Consider the following 26,391-nt stretch of genomic DNA (forward strand, 5'->3'; position numbering starts at 1 on the left):
AAACATTGTGGGGGCATTTAGCAGCTAAACAGCTAGATATTTCCCTCAGGAGTTGGTAACGAACAAAATAGAGCTAAAACAGAGAGTGGCTATTGGACTTACATTCATCAGGAGGCCAGAAACCTGACTCCAGTGAATGATGATGTTGCTCGATATGTGCTGGATGTATAAATCAGCAACTATTTGCTAACACATTTGCAATATTAACACTATTAGTTTGATGTTGCATTTACAGCATGTTGCACTGCCCCAAAACCACTTCCCTGAAAAAAACTCCATTCAAGGTCCGTTTACTTACTTGTGCTTTCGACTAGATCACACAGGCTTCAACAAGTCCTGAAAGTGTTCGGAAAGTTTAAACCCCTACAATTCCATGACAACTGCTGATGAAGACTGTGTGATATGGTCAAAAGCTTAAGAAAAGTAGTGTAAGTGGAGCTTGTCAACTGCTGTTTTCAAGGTCAAGAATGAACCATCAAGCTCTACTTTATTTTTTACCTACGTAAAATTTTAAAAGCTGGACTTTTACTTTTGATGGAGTATTTTTACATTTTACTATTGCTACTTTTATTTAAATAAAGGTTCTTTGGCCACTGTCTACCAGCTGTGAATATACATGAAAAGACATCATACAGGCTGCTTAATGGCTAACTCGACTTAGCCTGTTCTTTCAGATGGCAGATCAGTCTACTAACAAGCATGAAGTTATGGTCCGAAGCTGAACACGACAGAGCATTAGATGAATTATCAGAAGGGGCCGTGACTATTTCAAAGCTGTAAAAACAAGGCGGTACACATGAAAACATCTGTTGTGTGTGTCTGAGAGAGAGAGAGAGGGTGAGAGAGTGAAAAATTTAGCAATTTCAGACCAAGAAAAATACATGGAACATCATCATCTCAATTTTCCAGCAGTCCACAGGCCCAAGTAAGCACACATACACAGATGTCCTGTGTCGTCCCGTCTTGATGGGCTCTGCAATAGAGATAATTATGTTTAAATGCAGCCGTTTAAAGATAAATGAGCAATAGTAAGTAATGATGGCTTATTTCCCATCTGTCTGTGCATCGCTCTGCAGCTGAGCTCTGTGAATGAACATCAGTGTTCTACATGCACAGAACTAGTTCAGAGACGCAGTTTATCTCACCCATGTAACATGTATGTAATATCAAGCACGCAGCCATTCAGCGGCTGTGTTGCACCCACAAAACCCCTGTTATTGTTAGAAAAATCTCACCTTGGAGAAATTATTTCAAATAGCATGGAGCAAATACGAATGAAAAACAGAAAGGATGGACTTGTTGCTCTTTGTTAACACAACAGTCTTCCTGGTTCTGACTCATGGGCCTGTAAACCAGATAGTGAGAGAAGAGTGTTTCAGGAGGACTTAATGCTTTGCAGGTTGATTGAAACCAGACCATTGACATGCAGGAGTGTGTTGTTGGGTGATTGAAAAAGCAACTGTGCAGAGGGAAAATAAAAGAAGGTCTCGGACACAGGGAGGGAGGACCTGAAAAACATCCTGCACGCACTCTAAAAGAAACTTTACAGCTTCTCCCAGAGAGGGCGAGAGAGAAAATGGCCGCCTGTAGTCTCCGCCACCTGTGTCGATACTTTATTCTTTTTTTGTTTGTTTCATCTCTTTTATTGTCTATTTCCTCCAAATATTTTTTCCCCTCCCTTTCCCTTTTCTGTTTCTTCTTCCCCTCTCTTTCTTTTCTTCTTATGCACACAAGCACTCTCTCTCTCTCACACACACACACACACACACACACACACACACAAATATAAGCACTCACACCAAACAAGTCAAGGGCATGAAGGTGTGAAGGTTGTGTAAGCAACTTATCCCAGGTGCAGATCGAATGTTTCTGCTATGACAAACGCTGCATTGCATTTCCACATTCCAATACATTATTAACCTTCTGTTTCACTCTAATTGTTTGAAAAGTCAGGCACTGAAATGGAGATTTGAACATTTGATACATCTGTTGTTTATGTCATATGATACAGAGACTTCAAAGATTTCTTGACAAGGTTAAGCTGGCTGTAAAATCTGTTTGGAAAAAAGAATGAAAAACAGTTACTTGCTTTTTTCAGTTCACCTCAGTTCGAGTGAAGCCTGTTCTCACCCGCTGTTTTTGGCGGAGGCTTCAACAAATCAAAACCTTCCATTACATGGAGCATGCAATTGGAAAGCAGACAAAATTTGCATTTAGGCTAAAAAAGGTGAAATATGATATAAAAACTGTTGCACAGAGTATGAAAGGCAGTTTTTTTTCCTGCAGAGCCTGACTTGCATTCAAAAGAGCAGACCACAGTGTGATTGATAATCATCTAAAGAGGAATTAGATCGAAGACACAAAGTTGACATAGACACACTGGCTCCTATTTGACAGTGTCTTGAAATGAGCTCATATAACTGTCACCAGAAGCTGAGTTTTCATTAAACCCTGTGGAGTTATGATGACAAACTGGCACTATGGAGGTATAACTCAACAATTCAACAAGGACCTCAACGGCAAAATTTCTCATTAATTCACCTGTGAAGCAAATTTTTTTCATGGCTTGATCTGACCAACTACCTGCCACATGTATTTTATATACAGCATTAAAGGATCAGTGACAGAAGTCTGAGATGGATATCCCAAAAAATGGGAAAATAATACTAAAACTGTCTGCATGGATACAGAGAACTAGAGGTGAGATGATATGTTTTAGCCATGCCTAGTGGCGGGGCTACATGGATGACAATGTCATGCTGTCCAGACTGAAATGTCTCAACAACTATTGGATAGATTGTCATGAAGTTTGGTACAGACATTCATGGTACCCAGAGGATGAATCCCAATCACTTTGGTGATCCTCTGAATTTTGTCACCAGCAGGCCAGTTTATATCTATAAATATCTCCACATCTACCCGATGGAGCGGCACAAAATTTTGTACAGACATTAATGTTTCCCAGATGATGAAAGTGATGATGAGGTTGACATTAGTGTTTTTGAGTGAATGTCTCCAAAATTATTGCATAAATCACCATGAAATTTGGTACAGACATGCATGTCCCCCTCAGGAGGAATTTTAATAACTTTGTTGATCCCCTGAATTTTCCTCTTAGGGCCATCATCAGGTCAAAAAATCAATGTCCCTGTTATGACCAAATACTTGCAAAACTAATGTCATTCCCATGAGCTTCAGCTGTACTTTGTGTATAGTGCTAATTAGTCAATGTTAGACTAAACATGCTAAACATCAGTATTAGCATTGTCATATTAAGCATGTTTGCATGCTGATGTTAGCATTTGGCTGAAAACACTAAGTGCCTAAGCCTTAAGCATTACAGAGCCGCTAGCGTGGCTACAGACTCTTAGTCTTGTTTTTGTAATTTGGGAGAACCGACACTTACACTGATTACCTAACAGGCAGCAGTGGATACCTAAAGCATGTTTTATAAAGTCCTTAAAAATCTAGGACACACATTGCCAACACAGCAGGGGAGCGTTTCTCCTTACCTTCTTGCATCTTCACACGTTTCTTCAACAGCTGGCAGAAGCTTTCGTTAATCTTTCCAATCAGGCAGGCATTTCCTGTCCGATCTGCTGAAAGAGAAAAAGAGGGAAGAGAAAGAAGAGGAGGATGAAAAGCCACCGACCAGGCGGGGGGGGCCTACAGGAAACGTTGGTGTCATTACTGCGGTGGACTGTGCGTGTCTGCAGGCACGCACACACATATTCACACCTGCATATGGGTCAGTAATGCTCAGACCAAGTGTTTGCTCACATGCCTGCATGTATGCATTCATGCATGTTGACATATATACACACATAACAGACAGGGCGTGTGGAGAAACACAATATGGCAAGCATGCATGTCCATAGAAACCTGAAAAGCAGCAAAAGTAAATATAGTGTACGCTTACTTTGGAATCATACTTTTAAACAATATTATATAAGCCATAAATAAATGCCTATTTTAATTCATTAGAATTCCATCTAATTCATGAAAGCTAAATATGACAATCCAAGTAGAGGAGGCCCTGTTCAGAACAGGTCCAAGATGAAATCTGAGATGTGTGTTTTATCCAAGACAATCAATCTTCTCCCCTCAATGACTGCCAGACTTCAGCGCTCTGCATCTCACCTCAGCCCCAAGGTTGATTTCCACTGCAAATTTCCTGTTATGGTCATGATTTAATCAACCTTGGTGTGTTTGGTTTGGAGGCTTCTCACAGGTGTCAAGAAATGGATTATTTGGAGGACACAAGTCTGATTTCTCCCTGCATGAGGCGAAATATCCAGCAATGCTTGAAATGTGCGATTATTTCACAGGACTTGTCTTTTAAAAAGAATGAAATGCAGGTGTGTTGAGCCATTGTTCTTCTGTCTTGGTTTTAATTTTATCCTTATCATATTGATATAGTAATCATTATAAATTAGTGTTGTTGTTTGTAATATTATAGTGTATTTCAGGCCTATTGTTGACCTTCACTATCAGTCCGTCAAAGACAGAAAGCAGAATATAAAACAAGAGATAGAGAGAGAGAGAGAGACAGAGAGAAATTGTGAGTGTCTGGATGGAGTTAGACATGCGGAACTGTGGTGCATCTGCCTTGTCACGCTCCTGGCCTCAAACCGCCTGAGGTACCCACGCTAAATAAGCACAACAAATTCAGCACAGGAGGAGGCGGGTGTGTGTGTGTGTGTGTGTATATATGAACAGGAATGGGGAACATCAGGCAGGTTTGACACATAGCAGTACCTTGCCGGCAAAACAAATCACCTCGTCATGTCTGGAGTGCAAAAGGTTAAACTGATCCGCAGGAATTAAGTCAAGATGGAAAAGATCCAAGTAAGTGTGAATGACAATACATAGCTGTCAGTGGCTGTAATGAGCTAATGAGGAATAAATGCAACCTGTTGAGTGACTTCAGCTGTGAAATAAAGTGATGTTTACAACACAGATCTCAGATGTCTATGTCTCATTATTAAGTTGAATTTAATGCCTCTCCTCCCTCAACAAATCCAGACATCTGCTGTGTGTTCACATTTGCAGTACATATTGAGCAACCCCAAAGCCACCAAAAAAACTTCTAATTCATGGGTGTTTTGTGGCTTTTGAATCATGCCAAATGCTACCAGCCAGTAGAGGATTCTGTTTTTGCATCTGGCATGTGGAAGACATTGTCAAGATCTTGTGTGAGGCTAGATGTTAAATTATCACATTTAACGGCATGGCAAATTTGATTTTGCAACCTTGTTTTGCATAGCATTTAAAATTTGTCAAGGTGCTGAGGAATGTTAATTTACACCATATGGTTGATTCTTATTTTGGGTCTTTGGATGATAGTTTTATTGTTCACCCTAATGAGATTTCCCTATTCTTGAATGTGACATGTTTAGCGACTTGCATGTGTTTGTGTGTTTGTGTGTGTGTGTGTGTGTGTGTGTGTGTGTGTGTGTGTGTGCAAGAGAGAGAGAGAGTATGCTCATCCATGCACATGCTCATACCTTGTTGTATGTTTTAGTGAGCGCGCGTATGTATTTTGGCTCTCCATCATAAAGGTCTCGATGTGAGTTCAGTTCACCGTGTTTGATTTCTTGAACTCCAGCATTCTTCCAGCGCCAGCTCCAAATAATAAAGTGGAGGTGCATGCTAAAATGTTATGAGTATCCATCTAGAACTTTTCCAGCTGGATGCAGAAACCCTGACAGTTTCTGGCTCTGCTTTCACTCCACTTTATCTCCAGTGCTTGCTCCTTTATGGGGGAGAAAACATTAGCGGAGGGAAATCTCACTTTCCCTTTCACTCACTCCCTCTCCTATACCCGTGCCTTAACTTTAACAGTGTTTCAGGGAAGAAGATGCAGAGCTTGTGGGCTTCAAAGCTCACTTTTGTGGCGAGAGTTCTCCTGTGCTGTAAAGGAACTGGATGTACATCAGAAGCAGCAAACATCTGCTAGGTAGTTTAAACAGCACCTTCAAAATCTGGCTGAAACTCTGGAAAGCTCAAACGGCCTTTTGTTATTGTCTGCTTTTATTCCAATAAACAGATGCAGATAAATGGAGTGTACTTTCAATACACTATAAATCATTCTATATCGCACCTATTTCACCATTTAATATCTGGAAAATCCAGTCTGTAAAAGTGTCATCAATTTGTCATCCAACCTCTTAGGTTACTTTTAAAAGATTCCTAGACATTGTTTTAGGCTATATAATAGCAGCATTTTTAACAACTTGAAAACCTGACTAACTTCTGGACATATTTTATTTTAAAAAATGAATAGAAGTCTAGTTTATTTACATTTTTCATTTGAAAAAAAAGTTTGAAAGGCTCCTTTCCTTTCAGCCCACAGGCCCAGGGCTGAGGTAGCCACTGTGAAAGGTGGGGACTGAAACATCTGTAGATGAGGGCTTTTATTATAATGTCTTTAAGGGTGTGTGTGAAGTGACCTTAGAGGAGCTTCTAGTGAAGCCTAAGTACAAAAAAAAATGAGAACTTTGTCTCTGCTCTGTGATCTCTAACATGTTTAATAGCCTGTGAAATCCTGAACGTAAAAGCTGAGTGTGAGGAATTTTCTCAATTTCTACTTTGGAGGAGATATAGAAATTCACTCCCTGTGCAATCCCTGCAAAGAATTTTACATACTTTTAAACACGTCCTGCATTTAAACACTCCCCAATGGAGAAGGCAAGCACGTACACACACACACACACACACACACACACACACACACACACACACATTCACACAAGCACATGCACACAGCCCTCAGCGCTGCTCTGTGGGTCTTAAGTGTGCATAACATGGCAGCCATTATCCTATTAGCAGCAGCAGAGGCCTGGGGGCAGACAAGCGGGGGGAAGGAGCGAAGAAAGGAGTGAAGAAACTGGCATCAAGAAAGGGAGGTACAGTCAACGGAAGGAGGTGAGGCAGCAGCCCAAGCAAAGAGGAGGGAGGGACCAGATATTGATGAGGGAGGAAGAGAGGAAGGAATGAGGAGAGCACAAGGGAGGAAAACAAGCTGACATAAGCTTAGCAGCTGTGGCTACAGCCATATAACAATAACAGTAGAATTGTGGAAACTTGAAGAACCAACTGTGTAAGAAAAAAGACAGAGATGACATTCAAAGATTACTCCAAAAATAGCACCACAACCACGATATAAAAGCACTGGGGGACCTGCTGAGTGTATATCATTACTACTGTACTAGGCATGCATTAAAAAGCTCTTTAAAGCTATTATTTTCTCTTTGAGCTTCAGCAGAGGCCCTGCCAAGCTTGATTTGGCCAGCATCCGCAGATCCCAGCTCCTAAGTCAATCTCCCCTTTGAACTGCCCAAATAATGGACTCATCCAACCGCGTCATTACAACATGCTAATTTCCATTATGATTGATTAAACCAAACTGCTCTTCTTCTGTGTCACAGACCAACCCTAAGAGCTCTGTGCACGGTGGGGGGGGTGGCATAACGATAGGCATATGTACACTCTGTACCCTCTCTCCTCCCAATTACTCCCCCCATCTCCCCCTCCTCCCTTTTTCTACCTTCCTTCCCTCCCTAACTTTCATTCCTCACTTTCTCTCTCCGTATTCAGCTACCTTGTCCAGGCTCCTTTCACAAGGTCTCTATTGAATCCAGGGAAAAAGGCTCAGCAGCAGCAGCTGGCCACTCTTTTCTCCAGGGCAGGTATAGAGGGGCTGGGAGCTCTCTGCATGAGCGAGCCCCACTCCTCCAGCTCCATTCAGCCCCGCTTTTGCCTCCGCTATTCACCAAGGCCCTACTTTGTCAGGAGCAAGGGAACACAGAGAAAAAAGGAGGGATCACCCTTTTCTCTCTTTGTACTCCACATAGCTATACAAGTGCTCCCAAAGCCTCCGCTAATGAGTTGGCCTCCGCGGAGAGAGAAGCAGGTTTGTGAAAGAAAAAAGGTTTGATTAATATGGGCCTATTCTCCTCACTGATGGAACGCCAGTCTTGTGTTCATTGGCCTACTGGGTGGTTTTGTGTTGTGTATGCCTGCTTTAGAATATTCAGAGGAAGAGCTTAGCAATTAAAGTTTTTATTAAACGTACAAGTGCAAATGCAGTGAACCGTGGTTTTGTCCAATCAGTGTATTTTATGTGGTTCAGATGAAAAAGTAGCAATTCAGAAAAGTAACAGCAGTTTTTGAATAAACCTGTTCTTTCAACCTTTCCCGGTGACTGGTAAACACACACACACACACACACACAAACACACACTTTGTGGCATCAGTTAACATACCATCTAATTGCCATTTCTCCACAGTTAATGATACACTTAAGATAATGTAATGATGCTGAATGAATTGCTCGTAAACATATATAACGCACACCAAGGGAGCGGCCATATGGTCCAGCATGCAGTAAATGGGTATCCAGTTACTTCAAATAAATTGAATTTTCCACCTCTGGCCTGTGGTGCCATTGAGTGTGTTTGAAGACCTAATTGAATTTAGACTGGTGGACCGTTCTGATTTAGCTGGCTAATTAAACCACTCAGTCGATGTCGAAATGCTGGTCCTATGGGTAACCAACCGTGAAATGTGACAGGTCAAAGGTAGGTCTAGTGATTTTATATTTCACGGTTTTAAATAAAATAATCTTAAGAGTTCCATGTGAAACACTACTATAAGAAATTGGTTTTCTAACGTAAGATTAAAACGTGCATGTTTGAGGGCACTGGGTTCAACCATTCTAAAGTTGATAATTATATTCTATACAACAAACTGTGTTAAACCCCTTCTTAACAACAGATTGAGGAGAGAGAAAGAATGAGACAAAAACAAAAGAAAGAGAGAATAAGACCCCTTCTTCGTCCAAATGCATTCACACTAAAAACACAGAAACAAAGAGTGCTGGCAGACAAAAAGCTGTTTGGCTGCTGCAGACTTACAACACAGAAGTCACCTTTCAAAGAGTGAAATAAGCACATTCCTCTCCTTGCATAGAACAAAAACTGTTCCAGGCCATCGCTTCTTTTATGAAATTTTCTATTGACAAAGCTTATTAAAACAACCATAGCCAAATACACAAGAGAGTCACCCTTCCCCACCCTGCCTGTCAAAGAAGCTGTAAACCAACAAGCCACAGCTTCAACTTTGTGTTTGCAGGGTGAGGATGTGAGCAATGTAGACACAAGTAAACACCTGTTGAAAAGAGGTGGAAACTAACCGCCATTTTGGCCCTACTTTCAACAATGCATACCTTCATTGCAGCTGACACTGTGGCTTGAAGTGTTAGCATAACAGACAGGGCGAGCACCTCTAACCACGCCTTCCTCGTGATGGAACAGGTTAGGGAGGTGGTATGGTTTGTCTCTCATCGCTTGCCATCGGGACGCCAAGCTGCGAGCCTTACCCACTGACAGGAACTTGGCACAGCGCGGCCTGATTCACTCTCCTCATTAGACAAACATTGATGAGAAGTGTAAATGTTAGCACACACTTTCAATACAGATAAAAAATAATAATACAGGGAGAAGACAAGCCAGAGCCGTGGTGTTTGGACACCTGCAGATCATGTGGTGGTGTTGAATACTAACAGCCACACCACAGTTGAGCCTTCTTTGTTTTGACCTCCTTTATTAACAATTGTTTAGTTCATGACCTGGGTGAAATATCTGTTCCTTATGAGCTGGTGGCCAGTATCTTTTATCATATTAATTCTGATTAGGAATGAAAATATCAAGGAATTTCTTCCATCAACTATTGGACATATTAACAATCAACAGCCGATTAATCATTTTAAAATGATACAACACAATGTGCATGCTTTTATACAATCACAGCGCTTTGTGACCTATAATTGCCACAAAATCCAAGTACAATTGGTATTTAAGCAATAAATCCAATAACCATTCAGACAAACAACAACAAAACACAACGCAAATGTATTTATAAAAAACATATTTTTTAATGGTCCACTGCCCACCGCGATTTGTCCCAGTATACCCAATGGCCAGTACACCACTAGCTGTAACCTACTATTGCAGCTGTAAAACAGTGGATAATTATTATTTTGAATGTCATACAACCCCCGCGAAACCCCGCAAAAATCAGAATTTGATCCATTTGGTCCGATAACATTTGTAAAGTCTAGAAGAGCCTAACAAATAACAGCCAAACAGCCAGCGCGGGAATGTCACGCCCGACGTGAGATTTAAAAGCTCTGTATACTGTGAAGTACAGATTGATTTATCTGGTGGTGATAGGCTTAGTCAGCATTGTGTGAACACGTTTGACAAGGGCTTGAATGTAATGGACGTTCATTTGTATGTCAAAGTTCTGCACTGCAGGTTTAAAACCAATTTTCTTGTATCAACAAAAAAGGGATTTATAGACTTTAAAAGCAAATAGTTGTTACTCTGTAAACATAAAATATGTTACACAGATCTTTCTGTACAACAGATAGTCTTACTAAGCAGAATCTAGTCTAGATGCTGAAAACACCTGGGTCCCACCCAGGTGGGAAATACTGTTTGGCCAACTCCATCAGCCCAGGGAATCTTTACATATTTTACTTGCACCAGTAAATGGTTTTACAGCAAAAGACTGGTGGGATGACACTTAGTAAGTTCATGATTTTTGTTTAGATGTTGTTGTTGTTAGCTCTGTAATGCCAACTGTGCTCTCCACTGTCTGACCCACAGCTCCCTGGCCAGCGGTGATTGAGGAGCTCTTAGCAGGTAGTTTGCCATTCACATTAGCCTCTGGACAGCTAGCTAAACCAGACAGCTACCAGACAACAGCTTACTTCATGTTGAATGACTCATCCACACCAACTGCTTACTTGATGAGAACATGTAACTCAATCTCATTTAACAGAGAGAGGCACAATCTAATGATGCAACCAAACTTCACTAAAACCTCAACACACTTTCTGACTGTTGTCAAATGCTTAATCGTTGACATTTTCTAATTCTACGGTAAGTTTATGCTACCAGAAAATAATCTGTACACCCTGAAGCCATAAATGGAGAGGTGAGACAAAGCCTTTAGTCAAGTGTGTGTTAAACAGGACAACTCATGTAAAATTTAGCCTCTTGCCCATGAGCACTATCATGCTGCCTGTTGTCCTATTACATTTTCTCTTTCTCAACATCTGTCTTCCTTTGCTTTTCCCCTTCTTCACTCACGTTCTCCCCTTCACAGGCCACGCATCACGCCACTTAGCAGGAAGCCGGGGCATCGACAGAAATGCCCAAACTGTTTCTGCTTTCTATTAGCAAGGCATCTCCACGCTCCTGCAACACCAGTTAGCCATCCAGTCCCAGTATGATGAGTTGGCCGGGTTTCACGCTTCTCCATTTTATAGTTGATGAATAGCTGCAGCAGATGGTTTGTTATCTTTGAAGATTCCAGAAAGACGAGCGTGATGAATCGCTCCAGGCCTTACACATCCATCCACCCTCTCACCATCACCACCTCTGCTGCCACATCACGTTACCCCTCTGGCACCAAAAAAAAAAGACAAAAATGAAAAATATGTATTTGACTCATCAAGCACACCTAAGAAGCTAGTGCTTTTACTTTTTCTCATATCAGCCCCAAAATCTTTACAAATTTCTACATGGAGATATTATTCCAGCTGTGTAAACACCAATATGGTTGGTGTTAAAAACATCCCATACAGAAAAAAGACATGGGCTCATCTGGTACAGTCATTATCCTCTTTACAATGCACGCTCATCATGACAGACTCACGTACTCTCTTCTCATCAGTCACAACTTCACACAGCAGCACACAGGAGAATGGGCTTGGAATGAGTATGAAGAGCAGACCAGTTATGGTAGCAAAAGCTGTTAATGCTTTCCTTACAATGTGAATTCTTTGTATAGCTTTCTGTTTCGCAGATTATAAATCAATCCCTACCCAGGTAGAAATATCACCTCAGGATGGTGCCATGTGAAATGTCTGAACCCTCAAGGAACGAAACCAGTGTCTGTGAAGCGGGTGCTGCTGACTGCCATAAATCCATGACAAATACAGTATAACATGAGCTCAGTGACAGAGAAAAAAATGTATTTGCTCAGTAAAGTAAAACACAGAAGAACCCATCAAGTTAAAAATGGTTTTTCTCTGCTATTATTTTGGTTACATTTTATTCATCAAGTTCATCAAATTTTGCCAGCAGACACTGGTTTATCTTAAAAGGAAAAGTTCACAATTTTTCTTAAAACGACAGTCAGGTGCCCAAATGAATACTGAAATAGGTTTTTCTTGCCATAATCATCCCTACTGCTCATACTGACCATTAGAAGATCCCTTCATGATGCACTTACAATGTAAGTGATGTGAGCCAAAATCCACAAGCCTCCATCTGTGCAAAAATGTATTTAAAAGTTTATTTGAAGCTAATATGAACCTCCAGCCATCCAAAATAGAAAAAATCAAGTATATCTTTCAACATTACAGTCTTTTTAGTGCCAAGTCCATCTTTTTGATATTATACTTCCATCACAGCTCAACGGGGAAACACTGTCCGAGGACACACAAAGAGGAAATTTTATGCTAAAAAGACTGTAAATGACTGTTATTTTAAGACAGACTTGGAAAAATTGTGAACCTATCCTTTAATGAGGTTGACTTTACAAAGACAACAGGTCACAAACCTCCACATTAATATGGAGAGATTTCTTGTGTTAACCTGAGCTGGGTGTATTGGTCAAAATTTTAACCTGGTAGCCTGCTGTATTAGTGAAGTTATTTGTGTTTCAGGTCATTCAGAGCAGGTCATCCACCAAATAAATCACATTAAAAGACATGTCAACAGTCCTCTCAAAATAGACCCCCAAAGTACCTGGTCCACATACCCTATCTGTCGAAGGAACATCAAAATACAGAGTTGAGCATACTTGGGATTGCTGTGATTGTAGATTGTAGACCTCCTGTCACTTGTAAATTGTACTGAAGATATGAACTTGACACAAAAGCGCCCAAAATAAAAGGATAAGAATAATATGAAATACAGTATCACACCACATGTTGCAGAAAAATTTGCTCGTCAGGTAAACTGCGGCTTAATTTATCAGATATTGATATGATATGAAACATCACACCAAAACTTTATATCAAAGCAAGTGAGTTGATTATCTCCGATTCAATAAAGCTACTGTACATTAATCAAATCATGCTCAATCAAGTTATACTTTGCTGTTGATGTTTTTTTTTTCATTTAGATTTTTATTATAGATTATAGATTATTATAGATTTTGACAGACAAACACACAAGATAGACAGTATGACAACACAAGGACATGGCTGTTGCACAGACAAGATAAACCAGTGGAGGGAGGGAGGGAGGGAGGGAGGGAGGGGGAGGGTTACAGTGTTAAAATATTTTATGCATGTGTTTCTATTTAACACATAGTGCATCCATGGGAACATATGCATACATGAGAGAAGAGGGCAAGATGTTGTGAGTCCAGAAATGACCTTATTGTGTCCCATAAGACATTCCCTCCCCTATCCAGATATAACAGAAATTGTGCAGCTTCTTCCATGCTTATGAGGTTAAGAAACTTAAAACATTTGGCTGTTGATGTTTTTTATTGTCTAGAACCATAAATCATGTATTCCTTTAAACGCATTTTATCACTCCAAACAAGTCTCAACTCTAAAAAGTGATAGGATTTCAGGTCAAACTATAGAAATTGGTTGTCCTCTATTACTCAGTTTTTCATCACCAGTGAAGTCATGTTTTAACAGAGTCTCATTTCTCAGATATTTTCCTTGTTTCTGAGCGTTGGAGGCCTCACCTGTGGGCTACTGTGCTCCCTCACACACACACGATGCAATGTGAAACCTTCGCCTATTCATTGGAAAAGGAACGAGGAACTGTGCCACTAAACTGCCTGCAGTGCTGCAGGTGTGAATATCTGTGTCCCTGCAACCGTGATTAATAGCAATGAAATCTGGGACTTCTCCCAACACGAAGCAATCACAATAGCTCTGACAAAGTCAATCAATACGCTCTGTCAGTGCCAGGAAAACAATGTGATGAGAAAAAGTGTTCATGGGGCCAGGAGGCTGACAGGACCACTGATTTATCTCAGATGTGCATTTTTGAGACAACGGGCGAACATGACTTCAACATTTGGGAGGAATTTTGCGCTATCATGTGGCCATTATAGGGCACACTCAAATGGTGAAAAGATCAGTCTGGATGTGCAAAACACACAGACACATACGTGCATGAGTGTGCCTGCACACACACATATATACGCAACTAGTTAGAACACAATCATGTACACAGATGTTCGGACACCTGTGCAAAAGCATCAACTTATGCACAATACTCAATAGATACTCATATTCATAGACAAAAAGTATTCAGACCCTGTACTGGAGTAAAGTACTCCAGTAAAAGTAATAGTCCTGCATTCTAAGTTGTGCTTAGCCTGAGTAAAATACAGAGGTATAATCAGAAAAATGTATTAAAGTATTTAAATAAAGGTATACAAAGTTTCTTAAATTACCATATGTCTTATATTATTGGATTATCCACAGTATTAAATGTTGCTTATATTACCTCGTAAGCATCATTTAAATAGCCAATATAGAGCCATTTTTAACTTCATATATTGCTAGCTAGTTTAATCAATAGTGTACTATCTATTGCAGCCAAATGACTGAAGTGGAATAAAAAGTATAATATTTGTCTCTGAACTTTAGTGCAGTTGAAGTATGAACTGTTATAAAATGGTAATACTCGAGTAAAGTACACCTATATCAAACTCTACATAAGGACAATGTACTTATATGTCCACCATTGCCCATAGATGCACAAAAACTCAAACAGTGCCAAATACAAGCAAATGCACATTACTCAGTTGGACTCACATCTCTAGTTGGAATTGTATTTATTTACCAGACCCAAGTACACACAGACACACACATGGCTGTTAAACTCTTCATGTTTACCTCAAATGAACTAAGGGAGAAAATGCTTCACAATGTGGTAAACAGAACAGTTTGTGGGCACGTGGGCACATCAAGTTAATTGGATGTTATAAATGCTTGCAGTAACTGGTGGTTTACAGAGATGTTGGGTGAGGTTAAGATAAACTGGTGGAGGCACACCTATTAACACAATAGCCATTGACTGTACTAGTAGACGTCTAATTAGTAGAATTAGGCTTAAATTCCTTGTGTGAACATTTTATGGTAAAACATAGCTAACTGTCCTTTACCTCCCCTCTAACTTTCTTCTTTTTTTACATCTGAATCTTGGTTTTACAAACACTTCAAATTAAATTGTTATGGTGTTCAAACCAATTATGTTATTACGGCTTGTTATAATGCGATTACAGAGCTTGATCTTGGTGATTGTCTCTTTAAGAAGCAGTGAGAGTGTGAGGAGGTGGTGCGGTTTCACACCCCGGGGTGGGAAACACAGGCGGGGCCAGCAACCGCTGAGTGACAGCCGTTCAAAGGCTCTCCAACTCCGCAATACACCGAGAACCCGAAACGACCAATGAGGTTAGGACTTGACCCGCCCGTCAACTCACGACAGCCAATCGCGACGAGCTGTGGGAGGATCCTGGAATCGCTGTTGTGCATCCAACGTGGGACTACGCCGATCACCCAGAAAAAAAGGAAAAGTAACTCAAGAAAGGAAAAAACTCATGGTGGTGGTACATGGTCTGAAGGAGGGGGGGAGTCTATTTTGCTATTAATCGGATCGTCGAGATTTTGTGACCACAGACTGCACCTGATAAACTGTTGGTTGAGCTCTTCTGGAGAAGACTGAGTGTGTATTTCAAAGTTGGATTTACGCAGCTAACAGCGGCGAAGCGCTGGTGAGATTTGGACGATATACAGCGCTCGGCTTGAGAGACCAGCGCTGGAGGTTTTTTTGGCACTGCGGGTCTAAAACTTATTTGCTCAACTTCAACTTTGTGGTGGACATTTATTACCTCTCAGAATTCACTGTCTTGCCAAGTTTTTAACAGTTTTGCTGCTGTTCCGTCTATCAACGATTATTGTGAGAGTTCTTCGGACGCACTGTGTCCTTTAACTGTTTTTTTTTTCTTGCTTGTTGTTGCATGTTTTCAAACATGTCATCAAAAGTAGTGGTCCTTTCGAGAAAGTAGTGTTTAGCCTTCTATGGACACACTCCTGCAACTTAAATTTAAACCCAGGGCGACGTGTAAATGTACTTATGCTGGTTAATCTATGAACCACCTTTGATTTTAGCCCGCGTCGGACACCAGAGGAGAAAGTTGGACTGCGAACTTGTGTCCTAAATGACTGTTACTGGGATGGAAAACGTTTTACTGCAACCCAGTTGTTTGTGTTAGCCTCTGCATTACAAGAAGACAATTAATGTGCTATAAAAGGCATTCAAGTCTTCCCGAAGCTCCATTAATATTCCAGTTTGTGGGTACGAGGAGAGAGCTCAGCGGCCGCGCTATTAAAACTGGATACAAAATGGCGGCGTCCCCGGGACGATTTGGATATGTTTCTCGTTGTGTTTTTTATTTAATTTTGTCGGTCGAACTGTTTATCAGTTATGGATTGAGTTCAGATGTGCCGTGTGCCCAGAACTGTACCTGCAACGGAGATTCAGTGGACTGTAGTAACCTGGAGCTGACAGCTACGCCTGTGGACCTTCCAGTCCGGACTGTTTCCTTGTAAGTAAAGCGCTTAGTTGCTGTAACCTATTTATTGACCAGCCCAAAACGGGATAACAATGTTTGTAAAGAAAGGTAAAGTGTATAATAGCAAAGAGACGTTAAACGTTTTGTCAAAGACACCAACAAAATCGCCACTAGGCAGTGGACCTCAGTTGACACGGTTTTCTCACAAGGAATCCTGTCTGAGAAGATTTTTGTGATTTTGCTTTGAGTTGCATAATTGTCTATGAATTGTAGCAGGGAGAATGATACCAATTGTCAGAATAACAATCTTTATTCCTTCTCAACAACAGTAACTTAGAGTAAGTTAAGAGTAAAATTAAACCGTTGCTCCTCATTATGTTGGGGACCCCTTGTTACCTTATTAAAGTCCCCCGGAGGTCCCTGCACCCCACTCTGGAAACCAGTGGAACAACCCACCAGCAGCACTGTTTTAACAGTCGTTACCATGTTGTAACTTGATTAGGATTGTTTATGCAATTCATGAATGAAGTATTCACCTTATCTTTAGCAAGAGGGCAACTCAGGTAAAAAAAAAAAAGTTTCTTAATTGAGCTTAACGTAAGGCCTAATTAATATTGTAGGACTTACTGTGTATTCCAACATTCTCTGATGTTGTTTTGCATTTGTGCTTATTTAATCAGGGATGATGACTTTTACTGACAGAGACTTAACAGGTCTAATGATAACTGCAAGAAGAGGCACATACAACATTTATGGAAGGGCACTCTGCTAGTGAACTTCAATTAGTAGCTGGTGAAATGCTTTGTTCTCGGGCTCATTGAGTTATTGTGAATAATAAAAAGAGCTTTGTATTTGCCTTCTAACTGTCCTGCCAGGTAGAAAAACAATTTTTAGGTTTAAATTGCCATATAAGACGTTTTTTTTTCTGTATTTATCTAATTCTAGTATCTTAAAAAAGTATCTTAATTTACATTTTCTTTCATTTAAAATGTATTTACTCTCAGTCCATTGGTTGATGAATTTTCATATCTTTCATAGTTTCTGGCACATGGATGCTTGACATGTGCGTTCTAATTTGTGTATCTAAAAATGTAATCTGTTTTCTATGTAAATGAACAGTTCCTGCAGGATGAGTAAACAAATAGACCTGAACATGTCACAACAAATAAACCTCTGCTTTATTCAGTGAGATTTGTGGCAGGTATTATCCTAATTCCTGTTGCTATATTGCTAGCTCATTGTCCATAGTTTACAAATTGGATTTCTTGTAAATTAAGCAAGACCGACAACAGTTGAGCCCCTGTCTGCCAGTTCATTTAGGAAATGAGCCAATTTGAGGCATTTTTATGGAACATCCTCCAATGTTTAGGGAACCTCAGCACTTCATCACGCTGAATGACACAATTTATTTACAGACAACACTACTCTCTGTCCTTCCAATCAACATTTTGGCTCTCACTGCATCATGTCCAGTGGCAATTGTGAGTCCTCAGTGACAATTAGGCGTCTTGTTACAGGATTTTCAGCATCTGTTTGTGTGTGTGAGTGTGTATGTGTGTTACTGGGAACATGGGGTTAAAGACCAAAGACTCCTCTGGCTCCCAGGTTCCTGTGTTAGGCAGTTTGTCTTCCCCTGGGAAGTGAGGAATGCAACTTTTAAAAAGTCCTCTAAAAACATGAATAACGGCACTTGTGCCCGGGTAGCCTCGTTGCCCTGAAGCACCATTTATCCAAGTTCAAGTGCAGTTGCTGTTTATCATGCATGTACGCAGACACACACTACTCCTCCTGTCCTCATGGACAATGCACAACTAACTGTGGAACAAGTGTCCCATCTGAAACAGCTGCCCTAAACCTTTTGGTTTGCATAACACCAGGGTACTTAGTGAGCTGTGTCTCTCTCTCCAAGTCTACTTCTATTATCTTAGCCAAACCTTATCTGTCAAGATTTAAGGACCCACAATCTTGTTTTCAAAGGGAATGGCTTTATGGCTTTGAATTATCGTTTAAAACACCTAGGTTGCATATTTCCACACCACTTTGAGATAGTCACATTGTGTTGGCAGGTAACTCAAAGGGAACCAGCTTTATTCCTCCGGGGTCTGTGAATGAGCCAGATTAGTGAATGATTACTGTAAACCCAAAGAGACAAGTATGAACAATTTCACTTGTGGCCGAATGTGATCCCATTATAAGGTACCTTGCAGCAAGTCCTGTCCACTTGAGTGGATGAAATTACTTTTTGTGTAGTGAGTTGAATGTTGTTATATTAGTTTTGAGTGCTGCCTGTGCACAAGAATGTGCTGGCTGTGGGTGTATATTAGTCAATAGTATTGTTGCAAAAGACAAGTCGATATAGCAAGGGATATAATGTGCAACAATTACAGTTTTATCCCGTCAGTAGAGCTGACTGAGTGTCTATTTGCACAATGTCTTGGTTTTAGTGCGTTTGTCCATCTCTACATTTTGGCATCTGAGCCAAGTGAAATCAGTGTGGAATCAACAGTCTCTGTTATGTTTACCCCAGGGAGGGAGCAGCAGCAGTAGTAGTGGTAGGGAGGGAGGACAGCATTGGTGGGTGTCAATAAACACAAGTCACCCAGGCCACTTTGCCTCTCCGTCACTCCTACATAATGCAGATGAAAGTCTAAATAATCTGAAACACCTGTAGGATTTTGACTGTTACATAAATGTCTAAAGCATTTGTGACCGCAGTTGTTAACCAATAAGCAGCTCCTCAATTAGTCTTACATATATGAGTGCTTTCTACGACTACATGAAGACTTAAAAAGTACCTCTGTGTTCCGCTTTGTTATCTATAGAATTAAGGTGGTTTCAAGCAGAGAGGGTAAGTCCAGCTTCAGATACATTTTCCATCCTTTTGTGTGGGTGAAGAGCCACTGCGCTGTCACGCAAATGTTGCAATTATCTTTATACAGGCTCGTAAAGTTAACCGGTATTACAGTAATGAAGACTGCAGTCGTAGCTCAGGACCTGCATTTATCCAGCATCTCATGGTGGGGGGAAAAGGTCTTAAAGAGAGTCATCCTGTCTTCACCTGGATGTAGGAGAGTTGGAGGGCTGGTAGGAGTTTTGAGCTGGTGGCAAATGATAACAGACAGCAGTATATGATCACACTTTGTGGAAGGCACATTTAATGGATGTACACTCTTATGAACAACCAAGGTGTTCTGACCAAACAGTATAATGTACAGTGTTAGATCAAACTCAGCTGGTAAAAACTTTTGGGAAATGAATTGTATAAATGTATTGCTAGTTTTTAGCTGTGCACAAGTAGCTTCTCATGCCCCCAAAGTGACACTGTCCTCCATATCTTTTCTTTTTGTTGTTTTTCCTGCATCAAATTTTTGACAACTGTACATATAAGTGGAATGAAGTGGGTGTAGGAAGCTCTATAATGCCCTTTCGCCCCCTAGTCTTGGTTAGGCCTGTTTTTAGTCATTTCTAGTCATTCAGTTAATCTGATATCGTTTGATGAATACAGGCCCAGAGGAGGTGGGTGATTGTGGGAGATGTGTTGCCTGCAGTTTATCCATCAGTAGCAGCCCGAGGTCCTCTGATGAACAAACACAGCCACAGTTCTAGGTGGAGAAAAAAAATCCATAATGCTTTCCAGTTGTCCAAATAATCACCCTTCAGGACCCTGATTTTAATGGTCCTCTGTGAGAAAGTGGCCTTGATGAGTATTCTAGAGAACAAACATGTTGGCACATCCTGGCAGAGCAGACTGGCCTAATAAGGAGAGATGGTTGTGGGGAAGATGTGTGATTGACTAAGTGTGGAACAAACCCTTAAAGAAGAAAAAAACAATAATTTACTACAGTGTATGTTGCTGTGACCGCACTGTTCTTTTCACTTCTTTGAAACTTGTCTAGTCATGAATTTCCAAGCTGTATATTCTAAACACTCTCTTTGTCAAAGATATCTTTTGCTGTTTTACATCAGTGCCTGTAACATTTAACAAACTGACCACCAGTCTCAGATGTTTATCCATTGTTTCTGATTGATGAATAGCCTAACAACATTCAAATCAAGTTTACTCTCACACAGTCACATATTCCCTCTCAGGAGTGGTGCCTTATCTTATTTGCAGCCACAGTAATGTGTATAAAAGGCACTTTTGCCTACAGTGCCACCGGCATAATGGGATTTTGCAAGTAAATAAAAGCATGAGCATTACTAATTTTGGCTGCAATCGCTGTGGGTGGATAGAGATAAAGCAGATACATGGTCTCTGTTTGCCAGCCTCTGTCCGTCGTTTCTCATGTGAGATTGTAATTTTGATGTTTTTTTTTTTTCATTGTAGGATTACAGAAAGCTTTTATGGTGTTTGACTTTATTTATGTTTGTCAGAGTTGATTCCTTGTATCACCAACTTAAAGAACTCTGGTCTAAAGCAAGAAAAAAGCCAAAAGCTGAATGATCCCCTTTGTAACCCAGCATTTTCCAAGTGGTTTCCAAAGTGTCCTAATGTACTGGCCACAATGCTCGATGTACACCAAACGTTCTGCTGCTACTCAACCCCAAGCCTTAGCCTTAAACCTCACAGTACAGCCTTATTGGTAAACACCACCCCCAATAGTTGGTTTTGGCTTCTGCCCTCAGGAAATGGGTTTGTGTTGGTGGTTTCCTGAAAGGGGCCGGGAGCTCAGCTGGCTGGTTGTGGACTGGTCGGCAGAGGGTGGGGTTGCAGATCACCTGGCCTGGGGGGAATATGAGGGGAGGTGGGGGTGGGGGGACATTTTCCGCCCACTGCATGGAAGTGTTTTGTCAATGTCACGGTCTGCCGCTGCTGCCTTCAAGCTGGTTCCACTAGTTGGTGAAAGTCCTGTCAGTGGTCAGAAACCTCAACCGCCGTCACACATGTTGTAACACACTGAAGAAACCCAGATGAAAATAAAAGTTAACACGACAGTCTGCTTGAATGTCACATATTGTCAGAAACAACTTTATTTTTAGGGAGTGTTTTGTCTTCATCTAACCTATTAATAAGCATGCAAAATAATTTGCCACAGTAACACTATCCCTGCCCTTGGTTTAGTGTTTCTACCATTGTTACTGTTAGTATGTTTGAGCTTTATATACTGTGAAGACTGACAGATGTAACTGCAGAAATGCTTCTTACTCTTGCTTGATCAGATGAACCTTTGGGCACATGGAAAGAGACGCAGCAGCAGCAGCACTCAGCAGGGTTTAGCCCCTTGTGGTTTCAAGGGCATTTCTCTCTACGCAGCCCTCTAATCTTGTGGTATTGGGAGTGATTATACCAAGTTTGTTTATTGTCATAGTTTCCCTGACTCACATGTCCTCTGGCAGATATTTTAAAGTCACAACTCGAGCGTTTGGAAGGGTTTAGGATGATATTATCATTGGCACTGATTTTTATCAGCTGCTCTTCACTTTTTCCTCCCTTATCAGGCTGTTTGGTGTCAGACAGTAAAAGTACAGAGCGTTGCTATGTGGAAATTTAAAGCAGCAATCTATTTCTTTTATTGTAAATGATCCTCTTTTAACCAATTACGATGATTCGCGCAGAACATAAGCTGTTATGAGGAATTAGGAAGGAACCGCTAAGGTTTAGCCCCCGACTCTAATAACAACAGATAAAGGCTGACATTAACATGAAGATACGGAATGAGCTCATGGCCTTGCACTGGCTTTGATGACAATCAAACAGCTGCTGCCACAAGTCATTCTACAGGAATCCAGTCAGTAGAATAGATGGCCCTTTTGTGAAGACACTTGAGGGCGCCAAGTTTTTTTCCCCTTTCCCTCTCCCCCGAAGTCGGTGTCTACAAAGTGGGTTTGATCGATGAATCATCTGTGAATTCTCTACATCTGGTAAGAGTTTGGAAATCTGGAGAAGATGTTAGAAAAAAAGCGTGACTTGGACAGAAAGCTGGAGGTACTGTGCAAGTGAAGCAGCTTCTCCCCAGAAAACAAGCAGTCCTTTGAGAAGTGAGTGGAGCTGTGACTGCTTAGTTGGGCCAAACATTTTTTTTTGTCAAACCTCTGTACTTTCTGATACTGTAGAGACCAAAGGAGCATCAGAGCTCCACTGTCTAGACAGACACACATTCACATGGACTCTGATTGTGAAGATAGCATGGTCCACTATTTAGACACTTTTCTTTCTCCACTGGCTACAGTAATTATTGCAGAATGTTGCTCTCCTAGCATAATAAACAATAAGTAGGAAAAAAAGGACTAACAATTTGTCTTTTTGTTCACTTTGAAGTTGAGAGCATAAGGTCAGCCGTCTGCACAGTACTAAAACAATAGCCCCACTGAAGAAACACCGTATTTATGTTATTCTTTCAGATTAATTGGGGACACTCATTTCCTTTTACTCATAATGAAATAGTCTGGCGCCATTTGTAAGAAATTACAATGTTATCACACTAGAATCCAGTATTTAATGCAGGAGCATGTGTATGTATGTGTGTGTGTGTGTGTGGACAATGTGTGCACATGCAGTGTGGACATCTTGAGTGTTTTGGGGGTTCTCATCTGGAGTGTCCAGGCTGGCGTCGTTAGGCCTGGCCATGGGTTCATGCAGTGCCTCGGGCAAGCGCAGACCTTTTTCCCAACCTTCTCCCTGTTTGTTTGGAGTGCCCGGCTCCATCTCCTGCTTTCAGCCCCGAAACCAGCAGCGCGGAGATCGGCAGTGCACATGGCCCCAAGATGTGGCCCGCCTTCCTGCCACGGAAAACTTCAGAAACTGAGTCACGCTCCTAGCCTGACTGATTTCAAAAGCCGGAGCAACTCCTTTGTTGAGTTGTGTGTGTGTGTGTGTGTGTGGGGGCGGTGGGAATCTGCAATGCAAATGGTGAAATATGCTGACCCCATCAGTGCTACTTTTTCTCTGATGTTGCACCTAAGTTCTCCTCACCCTCTCAAGACGTTACACCTACTGTTCTAACTCAGGTTTTAGCATATCCCATTCATCATTATTATAGCAAATCTTGTACGTCGGCTTATGCTTTTAACCTTGTCAAAGTTGATAAGATACTGGCTTTTTTTTCTCTGCCGGTCTCCTTCCTCTGTTTGACTGGTGTGTAAAATGGTGGCCTGGAGCTGGTGTTAGCTTTGTGTACACTCTCACTGCAGTTGGCTGGCTATAAACCGGCCCTTAATGACGGGAAGACTGGTGTGTGTATGTGTGCGTCTGGCTCTCTGACACGCAGGTTATTATTTGACTAGTTTTATGATGCTTTGAAATCGACCACATTAAAGGGCCTTTGTCTCCCAGCTGGACTACAGAAGGCTCATCACTGACATCACTTCACACTTACAACGAGCAAAGTTCACGCCGCATTTATCTATGATAGAAATGGGAAAGATAATGATGATGTATTTCTGTGTGTGTAAGTCCCTGCTCTATTCCTCCCTCCCCATATCTCCCCTCTCCCACACACAGACTGCGCGCTGACTTACAAGCATAGTGTCATACGCTATAACATCACTGTTGTACTCCCAGCTTTCCTCTACTCCCACAGCACCCATAACACAGCTATTTTTTAAAGCCTTTTAATGAGTTTTATATGTCAAATCAGCTACATGGTCCAGCAATGACGGTCTACTGCAGGCGCTGAGCCCTACTTTTTTTTTTTTTTTCCTAAGACCTCTTGCGTAGTCAGGCGGCCTATTATGAATTTATCACTTTGTTTTGTGAAGATATCTTTGCTAGGCAGGCCAAGATTGAAGTTAATGTTTCATATTGCCCATGCATCCTTCCTGCAATTGGCTGACTTCGGGGGGAGTTCAGACCAATATAAGCTCTGTGTGAAAAAACGCAGCCCTCCCGCTCATTTGAATGGGGGCAGTTGTAAAATCCCGTCTGTGAGTTTTACAAAGTGTTTTGGCTTCCGATAAATCTGTAAATGAATTAATCTGTAACTTCAACTTGACTTCCTGGTTCGTGTTTCATTGTCTCAGCGGTACATCAAACAACAGGCCCCCACCACCGCCACCGCCACCACCACCACCACAGCCCCTCGTACAGTTTTAACGCAGGGCAGTTTTCAGTCTGAACGCGGTCTCAGGATTAATCGAGAAGCTCAGTGTTTGTGGTTATTGTTTGTAATGTGCGGGGAGGTGTTCGGGTTGTGGTGGCTGGGTGGGGTTGGAAGTGGAAGTCTAACTACATCTCTTCATCCCAGCCCTCACTCCAGCTGCCCTCTCGTTTCGTGTCTCTCCAGTCCTGCTGACAGAAAAGAGGTTATGCTGACCGATGTGTTCGCTGATTGGCAGCAGTTTGCTAGAACACAGTCAAATGTCGACTGGTGCAGTTTAGAACAGATGGTTAGTGTTACGTGTTTTTATACTTGTTTATTTTTTATATTTATTTTTAATTTGAATATGTTTACAGTTGAAAGAGGAACCATGTTGAATGGAGTCATAGAATTGTATTAGAATTGTGAAATAAATGTATCGTTTTTTTTTTATTATTTTTTTTAGAACATTTATGAAGCAATTTAAATGACATTTAAATGATGCCTGAAAAACAACTGTTAGTGAAAGGGTGGTAACAGGATTATTAGATATGCTATTTGATAATCCTGTTTATTTATTGCCCTTTTAAAAGATTTAATGAATGTACAAACTGCCCACCTGGCTGCAGCGCACCAGTCAGAACAGCTTGAATTCAGTGGGAAAATTGGTGTTTGGCTCAACATGCGGCCTTAAATTATCACACACTTTTCTTTGGTTAAGTACTTGGCTAAGAGTGCTTTTGATTTTGCTCCCGCTGACTAATGTCAAACAGCCCTGCCCATTTGTATAAACTATTTGTACCATACAACGGAATGCAATGTTTGAGGCACTAAAGAACCAAATCACTTTGTAGTGTTTGCCATGTTTAATCACAGCGTCTGTTCCTGTCTCAACCATACATCCTTTTCTGCCTGGTTGGATTATATGAGGTACATTTATGGAAGACGTGTTGTGCCATCGCTGGTTTGTTCTCTGCACGTAGCGACGTGTTGGACGGGTTCTTTCGGAAGGTTCTCATTCTTCTCAGCAGGCTTGTTTCTGCTGGGTTTTCTTTTCTGTGAAGCAGTTAGAAACTCTAATGACTTCTAGGCCTCTGATCCCAACTCGGCAAATTCCTCTAGAAACGGCATGATTGTAAGGTCACTTTCTGGAAAGCATTAACCACACTTAGCGCTGGAGTCCCCCCCCCTCCCTCCCCCATCCACATGAGAATCGGGGGAAGGAAGCGGGTGAGGAGGGAGGGAAACCAGCGTTATCACCATGGCCTCATACAGTAGGTGTTAAAACGCTGTGAAACTTATCTGATAGGCAAGAAAATAAATCTGACTGAATGAAGTGGAGTTGTGTAAACACTATAGGTGACTGAGAAAGAGGCACATGCATGCTTGCGTACACACACACAAAGGACCAGTTTTGTTTGTTGCTGTGGCCTTTAGCACCAGTACGGCAGGTTTGGCTCTCAAACGTGATTTACTTTTTTTTCTTAGTCATCCCTTTGTTCTGTTTTGTCCTGTTCTTTATTTTAAGCTTTGAGTTTCATGCCTGTGAATACTGTATGAGCATAACCAACCTCCCCCACCTTTACATGCTAAAAAAAGTTCTTTGGAGGTGATATTCCTGCATAAATCTTAATTTGCTTGTTAAGCAAGGTTCACTAGTAGAATTCCTTGATCTGTTAGGCGCCAAATGCAGGTTGTGTAGAAACTTCTGATTGCTCTGCTAGATGACAGTGCTCTCCCAAGTTCATCC

At 41.2% G+C, this 26,391-nt stretch overlaps 1 protein-coding gene and 1 long non-coding RNA gene across 2 annotated transcripts in view; one reads left to right on the forward strand and one right to left on the reverse strand.

The window, feature by feature from the left end:
• Nucleotides 1-16,663, reverse strand: part of LOC121891307 — a 41,403-nt gene extending 24,740 nt beyond the window's left edge. The window contains exons 1-2 of the long non-coding RNA XR_006094080.1: nt 16,579-16,663; nt 3,513-3,596 (exon numbers count right to left, since the gene is read on the reverse strand). This is a non-coding gene — a long non-coding RNA (uncharacterized LOC121891307). The remainder of the gene's footprint in view (nt 1-3,512; nt 3,597-16,578) is intronic.
• The window catches only part of lrig1 (leucine-rich repeats and immunoglobulin-like domains 1), a 36,640-nt gene continuing 25,827 nt past the window's right edge, over nt 15,579-26,391 (forward strand). Inside the window, exon 1 of the mRNA XM_042404100.1 lies at nt 15,579-16,659. Within this exon, the coding sequence (XP_042260034.1) occupies nt 16,352-16,659 (308 nt within the window). The 5' untranslated portion in view covers nt 15,579-16,351. The remainder of the gene's footprint in view (nt 16,660-26,391) is intronic.

The sequence above is a fragment of the Thunnus maccoyii genome, chromosome 3 (assembly GCF_910596095.1).
Source record: "Thunnus maccoyii chromosome 3, fThuMac1.1, whole genome shotgun sequence".
In the NCBI taxonomy this organism is placed as follows: domain Eukaryota; kingdom Metazoa; phylum Chordata; class Actinopteri; order Scombriformes; family Scombridae; genus Thunnus; species Thunnus maccoyii.